This window comes from Sapajus apella, unplaced genomic scaffold, assembly GCF_009761245.1.
Source record: "Sapajus apella isolate SASKATOON/1434 unplaced genomic scaffold, GSC_monkey_1.0 scaffold68, whole genome shotgun sequence".
Taxonomy (NCBI): domain Eukaryota; kingdom Metazoa; phylum Chordata; class Mammalia; order Primates; family Cebidae; genus Sapajus; species Sapajus apella.
Window position 1 is genome coordinate 1,933,231 of NW_022437008.1, and position 24,083 is coordinate 1,957,313.

Here is a 24,083-nt window from a genome sequence, read left to right on the forward strand (position 1 = left end):
TTTTTCTCTTAGTAGTAAGCATATTATAAGCTTTGGTAACATGTGTTTTTATTTGTATTTATCTAAAACATTTTCTAAATTCTCTTTTTATTTGTTCTTTAATCCTTTGGTTAAGATTGTATTGATTTGACACAAGACAAAGATGTCTTCTCTTAGTACTCCTATTCAACATAGAAATTCAACTGAATTTCAGTTATCAGAATTTGCCAACATGAAGACAATGGGATTTAGTCTTAAAAATTAAGAGAGAAACTGAATGAATTAAGTCATGAAATATCAGATGGCATACAGGATTTAATTTTGAAATTCTTCAATTTTGCTTAGGGATTTCTTCAGCTATGGGGATAGATTTTTGATGATGCTCCAAATTTTAACTGGATCAATTTGCAATTTGTGTCAGAATGGAGTGTAATTGAGAAGCCTTATGTTCCTCTAGCATCCAAATTTGGCTTAACATTCAAAGAAATCATATATAGAGCCAATATGTTTGCCTCGTAAAGATAATTTTCAAAGAAATGTACCCTTTCTAGACAAGGTAGCAAAAAAAGAGATGTACCTTGAAGGTAAGATATATTAACTGCTAGAATATTAACTGCAATCTAATTTTTCCATATTCAATATTCACAATACTCGCGAGGATATCTCCCATTTCATTGGATATATTCTGAGATTTCTGGTTACCTTAGTATATACAGAACATACATCTCAATTTTAAAAGTATGGTGTTCAGAGGAGAGTCATTTGAAGGTAGCTATAATTTTAAGTTTATTAACCATAAAGTCCAACATTGAAGATTACATAAAATTTTATCAAAATTTAAAAATAATAGACCATATTGAAAGAAAATACTTAAAAACCCTGGTGATATTGGTTAAGAAATTGATTAAAGTATCAGAATATACTTAAATATATGTATTCTGCTTCTGTTTATTCTAATGTTTAGTCAACATAAATAGCTTAAAAATTTTTTTCCTTACTACAAAAATGTTATTTTGCTTTAACATACATATGTTATTGTTTTACCCTTTAGGATATAACATAATATTATAATTAATAAAGGAATTTTTTAAACACTACATAATTTCAATTGCCTTAGTATTCATACCTTTTCAAATTTGTACTACTTTGGACAATATATTATATGCTCAGCTATTATTGCTTTCTAATTTAATTCCATTTTTGTCAAAGAATATGCTTTGTATGACTTGAATCCTCATACATTTATTGAGACTTGTTTTATGGCCCAGAATATGGTCTATACTGGTATGTATCCCCTGTCCACATAGATGAATTTTCCTGTCATTGAGGAGAGTGTTCCACAAATGTAATGAGATCAAGTAAGTTGATGTGTTGCTCAAATCTGCTATATCCTGTTGCTTTTCTGTGTTTGTTCTATTAATTACCAAGAGAGATATATTGAAATATCTGACTATAATTGTGGATCTGTCTCCTTTTTGATCTAACAGGTTTTTCTTCACATACTTAGAAGCTTTGCTTTTAGGAGCAAAATTTAGGTTTGTTCTTTCCACTGAATGAACTGTCTGCTTTATCATTATTATGATAAACCCTACTTTATCCCCAGTAATAGTCTTTGTCCTGAAGTTTACTTTGTTTTTAGTAAAGTCACTCCACCTTTCTTTTGACTAGTGTTAGGATGGTGTATATTTTTCCCTCCTTTGACTCGTAACCTACTAGTGCTTTTCATTTAACATATTACCTGTAGGCGGCACACATTTGGATCTGACTTTTAAAAAAATCCAATTGGACAATCTTTTTAGTTAAGGTGTTTAGGCCATTTACATTTAATGTTATTGATATGGTTGAGTTAATTATCTTGTTATTTTTTCTGTCATAATTCTGGAATGAAAAGACGTTTTGTTCTTTATTATTCCATGTTTCTTCCTTGTGTAGCGTAGGAAACTAGAAAAATGATTTTAAAAGTTCAATATTGCTAGACTACAACAGTGAAATCAGGCTCTTGCTAGGAAAAACAAGCCCTCTTTTGCATTTGTTTATGTTATTTTAACTAAGTGTTAATTGTTCATCCTTCAAGATAAGGCAAGTAATTCTTTATGTACTCTTATCCGTTTCCATGTCATCCTGAATCACATTTTTCTCTGCAGATAAGAGGAGCATTGTCTCAAAGAATCCAGGACATTTGATTCTGAAATCTCCAATGTAAACCACACTTCCCCTCCTAGTATATAACCAATCAATTCTTCAAGCTTTTCAAATTTACTGTGAGTCCCCTTCAAATACCAGAGAAGTGGAAGCTGGGGTCTGAGATAAAGAGGTTAAAGCAGCTACATCTTGACATAATTTTACTTTAAGTTCTTTCCTCTTTAAAAGTTCTGCTCATTTGCGTTCTTCTCCAAGGAGAGAAAAAGTAAGTTACACTGACGCTCCGAAAGGGAAATGCTCCTCTCAGATGGGGATCCTCGCCCATGGCAGCAATTTGTGCACCCCGGGGATGGAACTCCTACGAATCCACTAGGCTCGGCTTCCTTAAGAGTCAGCCCCGGTTGTATGCTGGGGTCAGCCTGAACAGATGAGAGCTCAAGGCTTCTGAGGCTCTTTCTGCTCAGAACTGTATTTCCCAGCGGCCACCGCGCCGATCCACTTCCGGTCTCCACGGGTTGACGACATAGTGGGGTGAGATCTTCACGTCCGAGGAAGAGATCGGTGGCTTCGGGAGGTCACTGCGGACTGGGGCTTGAACCTGACCGACCCGACAGTGCGGGTGGGCGAGGGAGGCGCTCAGAGTAGGAATCTGCCGGATCGCCTGGCGTGCGTGTGCGCGGGCATCAGAGGGGGGGGACTGTGCGATCATGAGTGACGGAGGGGACTGTGTGAGTGTGTGCGTGAGGCCCTGTGCACAGGCTCGGGAGCGCGGGTGGACGCAGCGCACTTTGCTGGGGCTGTGTGTATATCACTGCCCCTAGGCTCCTGCTGCTTCCTCCGTCTTTCCCCTTCACAGCTGCGGGGGCTGCAGCAGAGGAATGGCTCCAGTAGGGAGGTCAGATATTGAGCCGAGAATGAAGCTTTCCACAAGAAGTACAGAAGTACCCCCAAGTGTTCCCCAGGAGGGCAGCTGCATGTTGAGAACCACGGCGTCCTCAGTCAGAGCTCTGTCCCCAGGAACCAGCTCCAAACTGGTTGTATTGGTTGAACCGATTCCTCCTCTTTTTACTTCCTTCCCATTTTGTGTGAAGTGACGGAAATTGTGGCCGTGGAGGGAGGGTGCTTTTAAACTTAGTCTGCTCTCCAAGAAGAACCTGGAGTCTCAGGCTTGTCTTATCCTTCCCCAATCGTATTATTCAAAAGAAGGACCTGAAGAAGGATGAGAGCGTTGTTGTTGCACACCTAAAAGTCAAGGATGAGGTTGTGCTTTGTATTTGTTCAAGAAATGTGTTTTTGATTTTAGAATATTGAGGTTCCTGTAAATTTTCAGTGAATCTAGGGGGATAGGCAAATTGATTTGTGTCCCCTCCCATCGTGCCCCCTCCCTTACCTTTCCACTTAATATTCACAAAGCCATTTGGCAAAATGTTCACACCTTCCTGTGCACTCTCTTTTGCTAAGCTAGTACTGAAAGACATCTCCAGTAGTTAATATTAAAGCACCATTTTAGACTCTTATTTGGGAAGGAGGAGATTAGTGTTTAGGTGGAATCACACACCAGACATCTGTTGGGCTTTACAGACCTCCTTTTCAAAACAGGGAAGCATGGAGATGGTTGGATGACTTCAATTCGTCTGTGAGGCTTTCAGGAGTGGGAAAGTGACCGCACAGAAATTGGTATCAACAAGATTCAGGATTTTTCCAGGAAGTCCTTGGGATGACATTTGTAATACTTGCCAGATCTCTCTGAGGTTTGGCAGCTCCAGTCCTGTTTTGGGCGTTTGTGTGTGTGACTGTGGACTGTAAGAGGCAGTACACTACTGTGGTTAAGAATAGGAGAGTGGATCCAGAGTATCTGGGTTGGAATGCTGGTTCTGTCATTAGAATGAATTAATATTGTAAAGCCCATTAGAACAGTGCCAGGCATAAAATAATGTTTAATATGTTTTCACTGTTGTTTTTGTGTGGTCATTTTAAGTAATTCCCCTTGACTTTCTATAGAACAGGAGCATTAGGAATATGTGATTCATTGTGATTGCTGCTTGTACATTAAGAAAATGAGTGAGATGCTCAAATGATCTAGGACAGAAATTCTTTTTAAATCGGCAGATACAACTGTATGTATTTATCATATGCAACATGTTGTTTTATGGTATGCATACGTTGTGGAATGTCTAAATCTAGCTAATTAACCATGCAGTACCTCACACAGTTATCATTTTTGTGGTAAAAACACTTCATGTCCACTCTCCTAACATTTTTCAAGACTACAGAATATTGTTATTAATTGTAGATACTGTGTTGTGTAATAGATCTCTTGAAATTATTTCTTCTGTCTTTCTGAAATTTTATATCATTTGACCAACATTTCCCCAGTCAACACTGCTATCCTTCTCTCCCTCACCCACATTACCCCAGATCTGTAAATACCATTCTACTTTCCACTTCCATGACATCAACTTTTTAGATTCGGCTGATGAGTGAGATCATGTTCTTTCTGTGCCTGACTTACCTCACTTAATATGATGTTCTCCAGGTTTATCCATGTTTTTGCAAATGACAGAATTTTCTGCTTTTTATGGCTAAATAGTATTTCCTTGTGTATATGTACCTGCATATATGCTACATTTTCTTTGTCCATTCATTCATTGATAGACATGTAGGTTGATGCCATATCTTGGCTGTTGTGAATAGTGCTGCAATAAACATGAGTGTGCTGATATCTCTTTGACACACAGATTTCATTTCCTCTGGATATATACCCAGTAGTGGGATTGCTGGATCATATGGTAGTTCTATTTCTAATTTTTTAAGAACCTCCATACTGTTTTCCTTAATGGCTGTGTCACTTTACATTCTCACCCACAGTGTGCAAGGGTTCCCTTTTCTCTACATTCTCACAAACGCGTCTTAACTTTTGTCTTTCCAATAGCCACCCTGACATATATGAGGTGATATCTTATTGTAGGTTTAATTTTCATTTCCCTTATGATTAGTTGAGTATTTTTTCATATACTGTTGGCCATTTATATGTCTTTTGGGATGTGCCTATTCAGGTCCTTTGCCCATTTTTTTTTTTTTTTTTTTGAGGCGGAGTTTCACTCTTGTTACCCAGGCTGGAGTGCAATGACGCGATCTCGGCTCACCGCAACCTCCGCCTCCTGAGTTCAGGCAGTTCTCCTGCCTCAGCCTCCTGAGTAGCTGGGATTACAGGCACGCCCCACCATGCCCAGCTAATTTTTTGTATTTTTAGTAGAGACGGGGTTTCACCATGTTGACCAGGATGGTCTCGATCTCTTGACATCATGATCCACCCGCCTCGGCCTCCCAAAGTGCGGGATTACAGGTATGAGCCACTGCGCCCGGCCCTCTTTGCCCATTTTTTAATCAAGTTTTATTTTTGCTGTTGTTTGGCTTCCTCATATATTTTGGATATTAACCTCTTATCATTTAAATGGTTGCAAATATATTCTGTCATTCTGTTGGCTGTCTCTTCACTTTGTTGACTGTTTCTTTTTCTGTGCAGAAGCTTTTAAGGTTGATATAATTTCATTTGTTCATTTTTGCTTTGTTGCCTGTGTTTTTGAGGTCAAATCCCAAAATCATTGCCCAGATCAGTTTCATCGCGCTTTCCCCTCTATGTTTTCTTTTATTTATTTCATAGTTTAGGATCTTAAAATTAAGTGTTTAATCCATTTAGAGTTAATTTTTATATAATGGTTTGAGATAAGGGTCTAATTTCATTTTTCTGCATATGGATACTTACTTTTCACAACAGTATTTTTTGAAGAGTCTGTCTTTTCCCCATTGTATGTTCTTGGCACCCTCCTCAAAAATCAGTTGGTTATAAATGTATGGACTTTTTCTGGGCCTCTCTAGTCTGTTTCTTTGGTCTATGTGTCTGTTTTTATGTCAGTATACTGTTTTGATTACTATAGCTTTGTAGTATATATTGAAGCAGGTAGTTTGATGCCTCCAACTTTGTTCTTTTTGCTCAAGATTGCTTTGGCTATTTGGGTCTTTTGTGGTTCTATACAAATTTTAGCAATTTTTTTTTTCTATTTCTGTAAGGTATGTAGGACTGAAATTCTTAACCTGAGTTCCTGTGATCCCATTTATGGTCTCGGGGACCAAAAGCACTTGAAATAAAATATTGAAGCAGGTAGAAATTATAAATGTGGATTTTAGAGGGAGAAGTAGTATATAATTTCATAAGATTATAAAAAATTTATGTGACTCATGAGGTTTGGATCGATTGGTTTAGATAGAACATTGGTTCTCAGCTGGGGCAATGTTTAGAAACTTTTGGTTGTCACACTGCTGGGGAGGGTCCTACTTAGATCTAATGGACAGAGGTCAGGAATGCTGCTAAATATTGTATTATACACAGAATAGCTCTCCCCACTCCCCCAACTAAGAATTATCCAGCACAATATGCCAGTAGTGCCTAGGGTGAGAAACCGTGGTCTAGAATCAAAAGATTGTGATATCTGGAATGACATTGTAAATGATCTTGTATAAACCAAGTATTCTGTAATATAGAAATCATTAAGCAAATCATACTAGACTCAAGTGATAAGAGTATTATGCAGGTAATAAAATGATGTCCCGTGGATGTAGCAAGAGCCTGGTTTCCTCCATACTCCACATGTTCACTGCCAGTTTATTTGTGAGAGTGTGTGTGTGGGGACAAGGAAAGTGATGAGAGAGGGGTGGGAGTGTGCATGTCAGCAGGAGGGGTTGAGAAATAGGGATGGAGGAAAAAATAATTATTTGTTTCAAGTCACTCTGGGAGCATTGAGACATAGCTTGACTTATGGCCTTTTTTGTTGTTTTCCAGGAGAAAAGCTGGAAGAAGATTGACCAGTTTTATAATTCTAAAAACATGGTCCATGTAAGTTGGTATTTCTCTTTTCTCCTTGATATATGGTGACTTTCAGCTTAGGCGACTGTTATTATTTAACCTGAAGCTTCTTACCTAAGGAGCCAAAGTCTTACACCCCAGTTTGTCCCATTACAGGGAAGGTTGGTGACAAAAAAAAAAAAAAAAGTCAGTGCTCTTCCTGTTTGTACCTCTGCTTTCCTACTGGCTTTGATTTTTTCTTGGAGCAGTTTATTCTATCTGTGCTCTGTGCTCAGACCTTGATCAGGAAGAATACTGGAACAGTGGAGAAGTCAGTCCCCATAGGGAAACAGGGTTTTGTGGGTTTGATAAGTGACAGATGATTGACCACATTTGGGAACACTTTGAAACTTCAGACTGGAGCTTTCCAGGTAGCTAAGGTAGAATTCCATTGTGAGTGGCCCCAGTCTGCAAATGTGACAAGGTGATCTGCTTTATGAGGCTTTTAGGGAAATGATCAGTGACAACAGTGGGCAGTGACAGGGAGATTATTTGGGGTATGAGTGATAGGTGATTACAGACTCTCTGGCCAGATGTGGTGGCTCACGCCTGCAATCCCAGCACTTTGGGAGACTGAGGCTAGTGGAGGTCAGGAGTTTGAGACCAACCTGGCCAACATGGTGAAACCCCATCTCTGCTAAAAAAAAAAAAAAAAAAACAAAACCAAAAATTAGCCTGGTGTGTTGGCACATACCTGTAATCCCAGCTACTCAGGAGGCTGAGGCAGGAGAATCACTTGAACCTAGGAAGTGGAGGTTACAGTGAGCCGAGATCATGCCGTGGCACTCCAGCTTGGGTGACAGAATGAGACTCCATCTGGCCATCCTAAATGTATAAATAGAAAAAAATGATTAAATCTAATATGTCAGTTATATTGACTTTCATGCAGCTTATAAAAAAGCATTTGCCATGACAAGAAAAAAATACTTTTGTTATCATCTCATACCACATGAACTTGAGGATTAAGAACATTCTTCAATTGTATGCAACTCCCACCTTTTTTTTTTTTTTTTTTTTTTGTCTGAGACAAGGTCTTGCTCTGTAGCCCAGGCTAGAGTGCAGTGGTGTGGTCACAGTTCACTGTAGCCTTGAACTGCTGGGCTCAAGTGATACTCCTGCCTCAGCCTCCTGAGTAGCTGGGACTTAGGTACGTGCTACCACTCACAGTTACTTGTTTAATTTTTGCAGAGATGGGATATCATTATGTTTCCCAGGCTGGTCTCAAACTCCTAGGCTCAAGCAATCCTCCCACCTCTGCCTCCCAAAATGCTGGGACTATAGGCATGAGCCACCATGCTCAGCCAGCAGCAGGCTTCTTTCTTGAAGAATGTGTAGCCATTCTGTGAATTTCCATATTGCTCCTTTCTTACAGTTCAGTCCTTTACTTCCTCTCCTTTCATCTTGAAACAATTTTCTTCAATTTTACCATAATATATGTGTTTGTGGTTTCAGGGATCAGTGACATTCAGGGATGTGGCCATCGACTTCTCTCAGGAGGAGTGGGAGTGCCTGCAACCTGCTCAGAAGACCTTGTACAGGGATGTGATGCTGGAAAACTACAGCCACCTGATCTCACTGGGTAAGGTCCTCTGCCCCAGTTAATTTAGCATCTGTTCTCTGGAATATCAGCTTTCTTCACCATGAATTTCAGGGCTATCTTTTTAAGAGGTAGCTGAATTCCTTCTTCTTGTTCCCAAAGGAGTGATTTGAGATTTGTTGGGCTGAAAACAGGCACCTCCCTGGAGCCCCTGCATCTTGCCTACTCCACGGTGGCCTCCTCCATTACGCTGGTCCTCTCTGTAATTTCCTCTCTCTCTCTTCATGACTATGGGACTGAATTTGAAATTAATTGAATGTACAAGGTTTCAAATTCAGTCCCATAGTCATGAAGTTACTTGTTCTTCAAACACAATGTGGAACCATGTTCTTGGACAATAACTCCCATAGTCATGAAGTTATTGTCCAAGAACATGGTTTCATATTATCGTCCAAGAACATGATTTCATATTATGTACAGTGATGAAGTTATTGTCCAAGAACCAGGTTTCATATTATGTTTGATCTCAGAATTACTGTAGATTTTCTTTGTTTATTGATTGGTTTTTGTTTTTCTGATCCACCTGTAAGGAGAAGAGTGTCTTGAATTTTTCTATCAAAAGAACCACTATTATCACTGGGAGGCTGAGTCTGCAGTGAGGTGTACCCATCACTGCACTCCAGCCTGGGCAACAGAGTGAGACCCTGACTCAAAAACAAACAAAAATATCTGTGATTTACATGTAGTGATTGGGTTGACAGAATTCACTTAACACTAAAGTGAATGAATACATTCCAATGCCTTCAACAAACATTCTGTTACTTGTTTTGTAGTTGAAAGTTTCAGGCCATGAAGTTTATGTATTTTCATTGAGTGAATATACTGAATGAGCTGTACATGTCTAAGCATGCAAAATAAATGACAATAAACGTAATAATTCTTGACTTTGTGCGACTGCCTATCAGGCAATGTTAGAAGTATTTTACACATATTAACTTGTTTAGTCTTGGTATCAATCATATCAATATAAAATACTAGCAATATAAAATTTACTATCAATATAAAATAGGTATTATATCATCCCCATTTTAGAGTTCAGAAAACCAAAGGACAGAGTTTAAGTGACTTACCTGAGGTCATACTGCTAGTGAGTCGCAGAGACAGGATTTGAACGTGGCAGTCTGGCTTGAAGTTTCCTGCTCTCAGACACTCAGTTATACCTCTTTTCGAGGGATAAGATTCTAAGTTTAAATGAAACTAAGTCCTTTTCTAACATAGAGTTCTCTTATTCAAACTCTCACTCTTATCTGAAGTCTCTTCTCAATATTGTTTTGACTTATAATTTATTATAAGTTTAACCAACTTTCAAAGACTTGAATACCGAGACCAGCTCGGCCATAGAGACCCCACCCAGGTGGCGCTGAAGGCATTAAGAAGCAGACACCCAGATAGAACAGCAAAGTGGGACTATTCAGGGGGCCAACAGACTTCCGAGCTGAGAGCCTCAAAGGGCTGACAGCATTCTGGGCATAAGGGCCTCCAGCAGACTCTGACCACGTATCTCTGAACAGGTGATTATTATTAACAGCAGGTGTCCTGTGTTTTCTCATAGAACCAAGGTAAACTAGGTAGGCAGCTGGTGCCTACTTACCACTGATCACAGAAAAACTAAAAAGTATTCTCCACGAGGGAGCCACGGGGCAGGGTCACATATCCCATGCTTAAAGAATTGTTTTAACCGGCGTATGATATATATACACTGTCTTGCCACTTAGAATGCCCCAAGTAGTTTTCCACTGTTGGGGGCGGGAGCTAGGGGGAGCGGCTAGGTTTTCCTTGCCATCGCTCTCTTGCTCTTCTTAGCAAACAATATATTTTATCATACGCTCAGCATTTCTCAGCAATCATACACTCAGCATTTCTCAACATTTGAAAAAAAAGTACATTAAAAAAAAATTCTGTATGTGTCATTTCTTTTAATCAGGAAGTTCCATTTCTAAACCAGATGTGATTACCTTACTAGAGCAAGAGAAAGAGCCCTGGATGGTTAGAAGGAAAGAAACAAACAGATGGTATCCAGGTAAGTGAGAGGGTAAGCAGGCAGGGGGAAGCCATCATTGTCCCGGACAGCCCATGTGCTCAGGAAGGAGTCACACCCGTGAGCTGTGGTTTAAAAAACTTTAATAACCCAAGGGCTGTTGGACAAAAATGCCCAAGACCTGGGAAGGAAATAAAGATTACAGCAGGAGATATCCCTTAATCACCTAATTTCTGTTCTCTTATGTCCTTCCCCTTTTAGTGGAGTAAGTGACCTCTTTTATTCCCAGTGTAAACTTTTTTGTTTGTTTTAGATGGAATCTTGCTCTGTCCTTCAGTGTGCAGTGCAGTGGTACAATCTTGGCTTACAGCAACCTCCGCCTCTCGGGTTCAAGCAATTCTCATACCTCAGCCTCCCAAGTAGCTGGGATGATGTGTGCCTGCCACCACAGCTGGCTAATTTTTGTATTTTTAGTAGAGATGGGGTTTTGCCAGTTGGCCAGACTGGTCTCGAACTCCTGACCTCACGTGATCTGCCCGCCTCAGCCTTCCAAAGTGCAGGAATTATAGGCATGAGCCACCATGCCCAGCCCATTTGTCAACTTTTTAATTGTTTTTTTGTTTTGTTTTGTTTTGTTTTTTTGCTGCTATTTGGGTCTCTTGTCAGAGAAATAGTTTGCAAATAATTTCCCTCATTTAATTTTGTCTACTCCCCCTGTTGATAGTTCCTTTGCTGTGCAGAAGCTTTTTAGTTTAATATAGTCTTATTTGTCTATTTTTGTTTTTGCTCCCTATGCTTTTGCAGTGTTAACCAGAAAATTTTTGCCTAGATCAAAGTCCCAAAGCACTTCCTTCATGTTTTCTTTCAGTAGTTTTATAGTTTTGAGTTTTACATTTAATCTTTAATCCATTTTCAATTGATTTTTGTATATGGTGAGAGATAGGGGTCTAGTTTCATTCTGTTGCATATAGATATCCAATTGTTTCAGCACTATTTATTTTTGAGATGGAGTCTTGCTCTGTCACCAGGCTGGAGTGCAGTGGCAGGATCTTGGCTCACTGCAATCTCTGCCTCCTGGGTTCAGGCAATTCTCCTGCCTCAGCGTCCCAAGTAGCTCGGATTACAGGCATGTGCCACCACACCCAGCTAATTTTTGTATTTTTTTTTAGTAGAGATAGGGTTTCACTATGTTGTCCAGGATGGTCTCGATCTCTTGACCTTGTGATCTGCAGGCCTCAGCCTCCTGAAGTGCTGGGATTATAGGCATGAGCCACCGCACCTAGCCCTATTTATTTATTTTTGATTATTATTTTTCAATTTTTATTTTAGGTTCAAGAGGTACATGTGTGGGTTTTTTATAAGAGTAAATGGCATGTTGTGGTGGGTTTGGTGTACAGATTATTTTACCACCCAGGTAATAAGCATAGTACTCAATAGACAGTTATTTGATCTTCACCCTCCTCCCACCCTCCACCCTCAAGTAGGCCCTGGTGTCTGTTGTTCTGTTCTTTGTGTCCATGTGTACTCAGTGTTTAGCTCCCACTTGTGAGAATATGTAGTATTTGGTTTTCTGTTCCTTCATTAATTTGCTTAGAATAATGGTGTCCAGCTCCATCCATGTTGCTGCACATGATCTTGTTCTTTTTTACGGTTGCATAGTATTCCTTGGTATATATGTACTGCATTTTCTTTGTCCAGGTAACCGTTGATGGACATTTAGGTTGATTCCATGTCTTTGGTACTGTGAATAGTGCTGTGATAAACATAGGCATCTATGTGCCTTTATGTTAGAATGGTTTTCTTTTTTTGTTTCCTCCTTGTCTGGTTTTGGTTTCATGGTATGCCAGCTTCATAGAATGAGTTAAGAATTCCCTTCTCTGAAATTTTCTGGAATCGTTTGAGGAGAATCGGTGTTAGTTCTTTGAGAGTTTGTAGATAGAATTCAGCAGTGAAGTCATCAGTCCTGGACTTTTCTTTTTTGGGTGGCATTTGATTACTGATTCAATCTCATTATTCATTATTGGTCTGTTCATCTTTTCTATTTCTTCCTGATTTAATCTTGGTAGGTCCTATGTGTCTAGGAATTTGTCCATTTCCTCTAGATTTTCCAGTTTGTTAGTAAGTCGTTGTTTCTTATCATCTCTGATGATCTTTTCTATTTCTGTGGTGTCAGTGCTAATATCCCGTTTTTTATTTCTGGTTTTGCTCATTTCTTCTCTTCTTGGTTAGTCTAGCTAGTGGTTTATTAATTTTATTTATTTTTTTAAAAAACAACTTTTCATTTCATTAATCTTTTGTACTATTTAGCCTATATTTTATTTGGTTCTGCCATGATTTTTATTACTTCTTTCTTTGTACTAAGTTTAGGTTTGGTTTGTTCTTGTTCTTGTAGTTCCCTAAAGTACATCATTAGATTGTTTATTTTAAATCTTTCTGCTTTTTTGATGTAGGTGTTTATTGTCATCAACTTTGCTCTTAGCAGTGCTTTTGCTGTATCCCATAGGTTTTGGTATGTTGTATTCTGATTTTCATTTGTTTCAAGAAGTTTTTAAAATTTCCTTCTTAATTTCTTTCTTGACCCAGTGGTTACATAGGAGCATGTTGTTTAATTTCCATGTATTGTACAGTTTCAAAAGTTCCTCTTGTTACTGATTTCTTGTTTTTTCCATGTGTGAGAAAAGACTTGATATAATTTTGGTTTTGAAAAAATTTTAAGAATTACATCCTAACATATGGTCTGTCCTAGAGTATGTTTTATGTGCTAATGAGAAAATGTGTATTCTGTAGCTATTTGATGAAATGTTCAGTAAATGTCTGTTAGGCATATTTTGTCTAATGTGAAGTTTAAATGTTTCTTTGTTAATTTCTGTCTAGATGACCTATCTAATTCAGAGTGGGGTGTTGAAGTCCCCAACTATTATTGCACTGGAGTATATCTCTCTCCCTTTTGATCTAATAATATTCACCTTATATATCTGGGTGTTCTAGTATTAGGATTATAGTATGTTTAGAATTGTTATATCTTCTTGCTGAATTGATCCCTTTATCATTGTACCATGACCTTCTTTGTCTCTTTTTGCTGTTTTTGACTTAAAATCTTTTTTTTTAATGAGATAAATATAGTTCTCACTTTAGCTCTCACTAAAAAGACTTAAAATCTTTTTTTTTTCTGATATAAATATAGCTCTTACTTTTGGTTTCCATTTGCACAGAATATCTTTTTCCATTCCTTTGCTTTCAACTCATGTGTCTTTACGAGGGAGATAAGTTTCTTGTCAGCAGCATATAGTTGGGTCATTTTTTAAAAAAATCCATTCAGCCAGTCTATATCTTTTAAATGAAAAGTTTAATCGATTTACATTCAGTGTGATTATTGATATGTGAGGGTTTATTCTTGTCATTTTATTAATTGATTTCAGTTGATTTGTATATCTTTTGTTCCTTTCTTTCTCTTTTATTTTTTTTTTTATCATTGTGGTTTGGTTATTTTCCATAGAGGTAACATTTGAGTTCTTTCTCTTTATTTGTGTGTTTGCTGTGTCAGTGGGTTTTATAATTTTGTGTGTTTTCACAATGATAGATATTGTTCTTTCACTTCTAGGTATAGGACTCTTTTTTTTCCTACTATAATAATTTGGTAGTATATTTTCTTATATATATATATATATATATATATATATATATATATTGTACTTTAGGTTCTGGGGTATATGTGCAGATCATGCAGGATTGTTGCATAGGTACATAATGGCAATGTGGTTTGCTGCCTCCATCCCCCCGTCACCTCTATCTGGCATTTCTCCCCATGTTATCTCTCCTCAACCTCCCCACCCTCAGCCGTACCTCCCCTAGACCCCCTCCAACAGACCCCAGTGTGCGATGCACCCCTCCATGTATCCATGTGTTCTCATTGTTCAACACCCACCTATGAATGAGAACATGCAGTGTTTGATTTTCTGTTCTTGTGTCAGTTTGCTGAGAATGATGGTTTCCAGATTCATCCATGTCCCTACAAAGGACACGAACTCATCGTTTTTAATGACTGCATAGTATTCCATGGTATATTTGTGCCACATTTTCCTTGTCCAGTCTATCATTGATGGGCGTTTGGGTTGGTTCCAGGTCATTGCTATTGTAAACAGTGCCGCAATGAACATACATGTGCATGTGTCTTTATAATACAGGTATTGATCGACTTACGACCTATGCAACTTGCGACCATTCGACTTTACGACCACAATCGCTAGCCACGACTGCTCCGTGTCTGGCAGCGCAAACATTGCCCAGCTGGGCATACGACATCATTTCACAGTACTGTACATATAGCCTACTCAACTTACGACCAAATCGTGTTACGACCGGTCTGTTGGAACCAATCGTGGTCGTAAGTCGAGCACTAGCTGTAGAATGATTTATAATCCTTTGGATATATACCCAGTAATGGGATTGCTGGGTCAAATGGAATTTCTATTTCTAGGTCCTTGAGGAATCACCACACTGTCTTCCACAATGGTTGAACTAATTTACACTCCCACCAACAGTATAAAAGTGTTCCTATTTCTCTACATCTTCTGTAGCATCTGTTGTCTCCATATTTTTTAGTGATTGCCATTCTAACTGGTGTGAGATGGTATCTTCATGTGGTATTGATTTGCATTTCTCTAATGACCAGTGATGATGAGCATTTTTTCATATGTTTGTTGATCTCATATATGTTTTCTTTTGAAAAGTGCCTGTTCATGTCCTTTGCCCACTTTTGAATGGGCTTGTTTGTTTTTTTCTTGTAAATTTAAGTTCTTTGTAGATTCTGGATATTAGCCCTTTGTCAGATGGGTAGATTGCAAAAATTTTTTCCCATTCTGTTGGTTGCCAGTTCACTCTAATAATTGTTTCTTTTGCTGTACAGAAGCTCTGGAGTTTAATCAGATCCAATTAGTCTATTTTGGCTTTTGTTGCCAATGCTTTTGGTGTTTTAGTCATGAAGTCCTTGCCAATGCCTATGTCCTGAATGGTTTCGCCTAGGTTTTCTTCTAAGGTTTTTATGGTGTTAGGTCTTATGTTTAAGTCTTTAATCCTTCTGGAGTTAATTTTAGTGTAAGCTGTCAGGAAGGGGTCCAGTTTCTGTTTTCTGCATGTGGCTAGCCACTTATCCCAATACCATTTATTAAACAGGGAATCCTTTCCCCATTGCTTGTTTTGTCCAGTTTGTCAAATATCAGATGGTTGTAGATGGCTTCCGAGGTCTCTGTTCTGTTCCATTGGTCTATATCTCTGTTTTGGTACCAGTACCATGCTGTTTTGATTACTGTAGCTTTGTAGTATAGTTTGAAGTCAGGTAGCATGATGCCTCCAGCTTTGTTCTTTTTGCTTAGGATTGTCTTGGCTATGTGGGCTCTCTTTTGGTTCCATATGAAGTTTAAGGTGTTTTTTTCCAGTTCTGTGAAGAGGGTCATAGGTACCTTGATGAGGATAGTGTTGAATCTATAAATTACTTTGGGCAGTATGGCCATTTTCACAATATTGATTCTTCCTAATCATGAGCATGGAATGCTTTTCCATTTGTTTGTGTCCTCTCTTATTTCCTTGAGCAGTGGTTTGTAGTTCTCCTTGAAGAGGTCCTTTACATTCTTTGTTAGTTGTATTCCTATTTTATTCTCTTCATAGCAATTGTGCATAGGAGTTTGCTCTTGAATTTGGCTCTCTTTTAGTCTGTTATTGGTGTATAGGAATGCTTGTGATTTCTGCACATTGATTTTGTATCCTGAGACTTTGCTGAATTGCTTATCAGTTTCAGGAGATTTTGGGCTGAGACGATGGGGTCTTCTAAATATACAATCATGTCATCTGCAAATACAGACAATTTGACTTCCTTCTTTCCTAATTGAATATCCTTTATTTCTTTTTCTTGCCTGATTGTTCTGGCTAGAGCTTCCAATACTATATTGAATAGGAATGGTGAGAGAGGGCATCCTTTCCTAGTGCCAGATTTCAAAGGGAATGCTTCCAGTTTTTGTCCATTCAGTATGATATTGGCTGTGGGTTTGTGGTAAATAGCTTTTATTATTTTGAGATACGTTCCATCAATACCTAGTTTATTGAGGGTTTTTAGCATAAAGGGCTATTGAATTTTGTCAAAGGCCTTCTCTGCATCTATTGAGATAATCATGTGGTTTTTGTCTTTGGTTCTGTTTATGTGATGGATTAGGTTTATAGACTTGTGTATGGTGAACCAGCCTTGCATCCCTGGGATGAAGCCTGCTTGATTGTGATGGGTAAGCTTTTTGTTGTGCTGTTGCAATCAGTTTACCAGTATTTTATTGAAGATTTTTGCATCTATGTTCATTGTGGATATCGGCCTGAAGTTTTCTTTTCTTGCTGAGCCTCTGCCGGGTTTTGGTATCAGGATGGTGTTGGTCTCATAAAATGATTTGGGAAGGATTCTCTCTTTTTGGATTGTCTGGAATCGTTTCAGAAGGAGTGGTACCAGCTCCTCTTTGTATATCTGGTAGAATTTGGCTATGAACTCATCTGGACCTGACCTTTTTTTGGTTGGTAGGCTATTAATTTCTGCCTCAACTTCAGCCTTTGTTATTGGTCTATTCAGGGTTTCAACTTCTTCCTGGTTTAGGCCTGTACAGGAATTTGTCCATTTCTTCCAGGTTTACTGGTTTATGTGCATAGAGTTGTTTGCTGTAATCTCTAATGGTAGTTTGTATTTCTGTGGAATCGGTGGTGATATCCCCTTTATCGTTTTTTATTGCATCTATTTGATTCTTCTCTCTTTTCTTTGTTATTAATCTGGCTAGTGGTCTGTCTATTTTGTTGATCTTTGAACTCTTAAGCATATCTTGCAGGGTTGGTGTACCCTCAGCTTTTACTTATCTGGGAAGGATTATTATTCTTCATTTATGCTGGATAATTTGCTAAGGATAGTATCCTTGACTGACAATTTTCTTCTTTCAGCACTTTGAATATATTATTTCATTCTCTCCCATTTCTTTCTGTTGAGAAGCCTACTGTTAGTCTGATGAGAGTTCCCTTGTAAGTGACTAGATGCTTTTCTCTTGCTGTTTTTAGTATTCTCTCTTTGTCTTTGATTTTTGTATTTTGACCATAACGTGCCATGGAGAAGACCTTTTTGTGTTGTATCTCTTTGGGTATCTCTGAACTTCCTGTATCTGGATATCTACATCTCTTGCTAGAGTTGGAAAGTTTCCAGCTATTATTTCATTAAGTAGATTTTCTTTCCTTTATTTTTTCTCTTCATCTCTGGGACCTCAAAAATTCAAATATTTGGTTGTTTTATGATGTCCCATTAGGAGCTTTGTTTATTCTTCTTTTTTTCTTTTTCTATTTTTGTCTGACTAGAATATTTCAAAAGAATTGGCTTTATATTCTGAAATTCTTCTACTTTATCTAGTCTGTTGTTGAAGATTTCAAATGTATTTTATATTTTATTCAATCAATTATTCTGTTTCGAGATTTCTGTTTGGTTCTTTTTTATAATGAAGTTGCTAAATTTCTTCTTATCCTGAGATTTTTTTTTTCTCATTTCTTTGTATTGTTTTTCTAAATTCTCTTGTATCTCACTTGGCTTCTTTAATGTAATTATTTTGAATTATTTTACTAGGATATAGCATTTTTCCCTCCATTGGAATGTTTCAGGAGAATTATTATGTTCCTGGGGTGATGTCATGTTTCCTTCTTCTTCTTCTTTTTCTTTTTTTTAAATATCCTATGTCCTTATGTTGATACCTGCACATCTGACATAATTGCTACTTCTCGGTTTGTTTGAATTTGATTTTGTAGGGGAGTCTTTTTTCCTAAAGCTCTTTCTATGGTGTAGTTAGATAGGAAATTTTGCCTTTGTTTCTGTGTGCGTCCAGTAGGATTGTTATATAGTATCGTGATTTTTTTAGGCTGTAAACAGTGTCCTTGGTATCTGTGATTTCTTCTTTGGCTTTGGGTGTGATGGTTAGTGGAGGGTGCGGTGAAGTTTTATTGGGGATGAGGAGTGATACAGTTTAGATATGAGTGAAATGAGAAAGGTTCTATCTACCAACTTTGTTTTTTGGCTAATAAAACCAATAAAGGTTTTATTGGCTTGAATTGATGGTTTCAGTTGATGAAAGTACTTTGTATGCATGTGTGCTATAGAAAAATAAAATATGTTTGCTTTCTTCATTTCTTTCAGATTTGGAGTCGAAATATGGACCTGAGAAAGTATCTTCAGAAAGTGAAATCTCTGAAGTAAATTTACCCAAACAGGTTATAAAGCAAATAAGTAAAACTGTTGGCCTCGAGGCCTTTTATTTTAGAAATGACTCAGAATATAGAAGGTTTGAAGGACTACAGGGATATCAAGAAGGATATATCAATCAGAAGTTGATGAGCTATGAAAAACTGCCTACTTATATTCCTCATGCTTCTCTTATTCACAATACACATAAACCATATGAATGTAAGGAATGTGGAAAATACTTTAGTCGTGGTTCAAATCTTATTCAACATCAGAGTATTCATACTGGGGAGAAACCCTTTGAATGTAAAGAATGTGGGAAAGCCTTTCGACTTCACATACAATTTTCTCGACATCAGAAATTTCATACTGGTGAGAAACCTTTTGAATGTAAGGAATGTGGAAAGGCCTTTAGTCTTCTCACCCTGCTTAATCGCCATAAGAATATTCACACAGGTGAGAAACTGTTTGAATGTAAGGAATGTGGTAAGTCCTTTAATCGTAGCTCAAACCTTGTTCAACATCAGAGTATTCATGCTGGTGTAAAACCGTATGAATGTAAGGAGTGTGGGAAAGGCTTTAATCGTGGTGCACACCTTATTCAGCATCAGAAGATTCATTCCAATGAGAAACCCTTTGTATGTAAGGAATGCGGGGTGGCCTTTCGATATCATTACCAACTTATTGAACATTGCCAAATTCATACAGGTGAGAAACCCTTTGAATGTAAGGAATGTGGAAAGGCCTTTACTCTTCTGACAAAGCTTGTTCGACATCAGAAGATTCACACTGGTGAGAAGCCCTTTAAATGCAGGGAATGTGGGAAGGCCTTTAGTCTTCTCAACCAGCTAAATCGCCATAAGAACATTCACACAGGTGAAAAACCATTTGAATGTAAGGTATGTGGGAAGGCCTTTAATCGTAGCTCAAACCTTATTCAACATCAGAGTATTCATGCTGGTGTAAAACCATATGAATGTAAGGAGTGTGGGAAAGGCTTTAATCGTGGTGCACATCTTATTCAGCATCAGAAAATTCATTCCAATGAGAAACCTTTTGTATGTAGAGAATGTGAGATGGCCTTTAGATATCAATGCCAACTTATTGAACATTCTCGAATTCATACTGGTGACAAGCCGTTTGAATGTAAAGACTGTGGGAAGGCCTTCAATCGTGGCTCAAGCCTTGTTCAACATCAGAGTATTCATACGGGTGAGAAGCCCTATGAATGTAAGGAGTGTGGGAAGGCTTTTAGGCTTCACCTACAACTTTCTCAACATCAGAAAACTCATACAGGCGAGAAACCCTTTGAATGTAAAGAATGTGGGAAATTCTTTCGTCGTGGTTCAAATCTTAATCAACATCGAAGTATTCATACTGGAAAGAAACCCTTTGAATGTCAGAAATGTGGGAAAGCTTTTCGACTTCATATGCACCTTATTCGACATCAGAAATTGCATACTGGTGAGAAACCCTTTGAATGTAAGGAGTGTGGGAAAGCTTTTCGACTTCATATGCAACTTATTCGACATCAGAAATTTCATACTGGTGAGAAACCCTTTGAATGTAAGGAATGTGGAAAGGTTTTTAGTCTTCCCACCCAGCTTAATCACCATAAGAACATTCACACAGGTGAGAAGCCATCTTGAGTGTAAGGAATGTGGGAAGTCCTTTAATAGTGTCTCAAACTGTGTTCAATGTCAGAGTATGTATGTTGGTGTAAAACCAGGTGAATGTAAGGAGTCTGGGAAAGGCTTCAATCATGGTTCAAACCTTATTCAGCATCAGAAAATTAATTCTAGCGAGAAACTCTTTGTATGTAAGGTGTGGAGGAAGATCTTTAGATATCATTACCAACTTATTGAACATTACCAAATTCATACTGGTGGAAAACCCTTTGAATGTGAAGAATGTGGAAAAACCTTTAGTTTTCTGACACAGCTTGCTCAACGTTAGGTCATTCATACTGATGAGAAGCCATTTGAATCTGAGAAACATGGGAAGGCCTTTAGTAGTGGCTCAAACTTTGTTCAACATCAGAGTATCCATACTAGTGAGAAACTCTATGAATGTAAGGAATGTGGGAAAACTTTTAGATTTAGTATTGTCTTCACTGCACCTCAAAGAATTCATAACAGTATGAAATCCTTTGAATGTAAGGGATGTGGGAAGACCTTTAGTTGTAGCTCAAAGCTTGTTCAACTTGTTAAAATTCATACCTGTGAGAAACCGTATAATGTAAGGAATGTGAGAAAGCATATGCTGTGGATGATCAGCTTACTCAACATTAGAAAATTCATAATAGAAATTTTATGAATATCAGGAGTGTGGACAAGCCTTCACTGTGTATGAAAAATTTACTCAATGCCAGAAAACTCATATGGATGAGAAATCCTGTGAACATAAAAGAATGTGCGGCGAACTTTCATCATGGCCTGGGATTTGCATAACATCAGAGTATTCATACTGCTGAGAAATCCTTTGAGTGTAAGGAATATGGGGTGTTTTATGGCAACTCTAAATACAGTAGAGTTCAGAGAAGACAATTCTTATGAGAAAGTCTTTGAATGAGGAATATAGGGCAGTTGTCACATTCACAGTATACTCCGTATGCAATGCTTTACCAGATACAGGCATACCTCACTTAATTGTGCACACGGTTATTGTGTTTTATGCAATTTGAAGGTTTGTGGCAACCCCACAGTGAGTAAGATGATCAGAGTCATTTTCCAAACATCATGTGTCCATTTTGTGTCTTTATGTCACGTTTTGGTAATTCTCAGAATATTTCAAAGTTTTTCATTGTTATATGTCCATCATGGTGACCAACGACCAGTGATTTTTTATGTTACTGTTGTAATTGCTTTGGGATACCACAAACATTGCCCATAAAAGATGGTGAACCTAGTTGATACTTGTTGTGGGTTTTGAAAAAATAGTCAAATATACAATCATATACCCCCACCTAGATACAAAAGTGTTAACAATTTGCCATGTTTATTTTTTGTATATTTGTTGTGCCATAGAGAATAAGTTTTACACTTCATGACACTTTACCCCTTATTTAATCAGCATGGGTATCACCCAAACATAAAGACAATATCATATAGCCATAGTACCATAATTACCCTTAAGGAAATTATTCATAATTCTGTAAAATCATTCCATTTTCAGATTTCTTCATTGGCCCCCAAACCATCTTTTATGGCTATTCATACTTAAAGGAGAATCCATTGCAGATTCTGAATTGCATTTTGTTCTCTCTCTTCAGTATATTGTAGCCTGGAAACCCTATAAATGTAAGATCTCATATTTTGGTAGGTATTAGAATTACCTGTGGAACTTAGTAAAACTGCAGAGGCTTAAGCCCTAGCTTATAAGCCTGGGCCTCTGTGTTTTATTTTATTTCTCCAGGTGATTGTGATACCAACCAGAGTTAGAGAGCCACTGGTCTAGAACATTTCTCCTCATTCTTAAAAAATGACATTAAATTTTGTCTAGCCCAGGAAAGTTGTCTGCTGTGTGTTTAGATTTCTTTCTTTATAGTGTCATTTAGCCTTGTTCTCTTTGTTGTATATTCTGTACAAGGGAGTTTGAGTCCAGAGGCTCTGTTAGGTCTAGATTACACATTTTGGGGAAGAATGCTTTGTAGGTTATTTGTATGTCATGTTTTATTGTCAGAAAACATTTAAGTACCGGTCCTTGAATTAGTGAAACTAAGTTTGATCATTTGGGTAAGCCGGTAGCTACAATGTTAAGTAATCTGTGGAGAGACTTTGTCACCCCTGAAAAATTATAGTCATGTGTATTTTATCCCTGGATTGAATACAAAATGAAAATAGAAATAGACTATTCAGAAATGAATGCCATGAAGGTATCAACATAATTCAACTTGTGTGTTATGGCTGACACTGTACTCGGTACAAAATTAGCACCCTCTAGTTTATGCAGGGAGCCGAGGTTGTTTTGTCTGGAACCCTGTTTTTGTTCAGCATTTATCACCAGCATCTATACCATGTCTGGTACATGAGCTGTTGATAAACTTTGAAAAAAATTAAGCACTTAAATCAAGCTATAAAATGTGATACCATTGTGGGATCATGAATTATATTAATTTTTTTAAAGATCAATAGTAATCCTTTATGATTTTATTCCAGTATATTTAAAAATCTATAAAGTGATAATTTATATTGATAGCTTTCTTCTTTTTGTGAATATATATACCCTTATCAGATTATTATTGTTTTGATAGACAATTCTATTTCTTAACATTTAATTGCATCTATAATCATTAAAGTTATAATTTTCTAAATAATTTTTCAGGTTTGTTATTGCAGTGATTTTATAAATCTTATAAAACACAGTTATATAAAACTTGGCTTTCTAGTCTCATGTTCCTATTTTTTATTTCCAGTTTCATCTTTTTTGTATTGATTCTCTTTGACTTTTTTTTTTTTTTTAACTCAACAGATTCCCTGGGTATTAACCCAGCACAACTCGTTTATGGGTCATTGCACATCCTGGTAGTGTCATTAAGGATTTTCATGAAAGATCCCTGGAGACCTTGCAATGAAACTATTATCACGCAATCTTGGCATTTCTAAGTTGGAAGTCAGAGTCCCTTTGCAAACATAATAAAACACTTCAAAGTATTTGCTAAAGTTACAAACCAAGTATGTACAAATTTAAAAACCACCTTATACTTTTAAAAGCAGAAAAGGCATCCAAGGAATATTTCCTTGCTTACAAGCTCAGTGAATGTCCGGAATTCACTTACAAAAAGAATTTTCTCAAATTTAGTTGCCTTTCAAAAAAATTCTTATTTCTTTTATTTGTAATTCTTTGACACTGTTGCTGCTTCAAGGTTTTGGTAATTGGCCAATATGGTCTTTATTATGCTATTAACATTTTTACTTGTCCTGAAAGAAGGGAATATAATCAAAGAAACAGAAGGTTGCCGTAACTCGAACCACATTATGATATCAGGATGACCCAGAGCCATGGTTACTAAGCTGTTTAAATTTTTAGTAACAGAGGTGTATTAGAAAGTGATAGGTCAATTAAATAATTTTTTTGATAAATTTAATGATAGCATCCCCTTAAATTATGCTTAGTCAGCAGCATTTAATCTGTTGTCTATTATACACCTAACTGGTCTGTTACCTTTCTTATATATTTATGTATTACTTATAAATATCTTATTAGAGTAACTCATTTTTAAAACAATATATTTCATCTCCTAGGA

General features: G+C 37.4%; 1 protein-coding gene across 1 annotated transcript; it reads left to right on the top strand.

Annotated features, from left to right (window-relative positions):
• The first annotated feature begins 2,771 nt into the window (after positions 1-2,771).
• Positions 2,772-24,083, top strand: ZNF780A (zinc finger protein 780A). Its single transcript, XM_032248790.1, is given in 7 exon segments — positions 2,772-2,849; positions 6,962-7,015; positions 8,477-8,603; positions 10,546-10,641; positions 18,794-20,421; positions 20,507-20,943; positions 20,945-24,083. Coding segments are annotated over 7 exon segments (2,499 nt in total). The 5' UTR covers positions 2,772-2,828; the 3' UTR covers positions 21,081-24,083.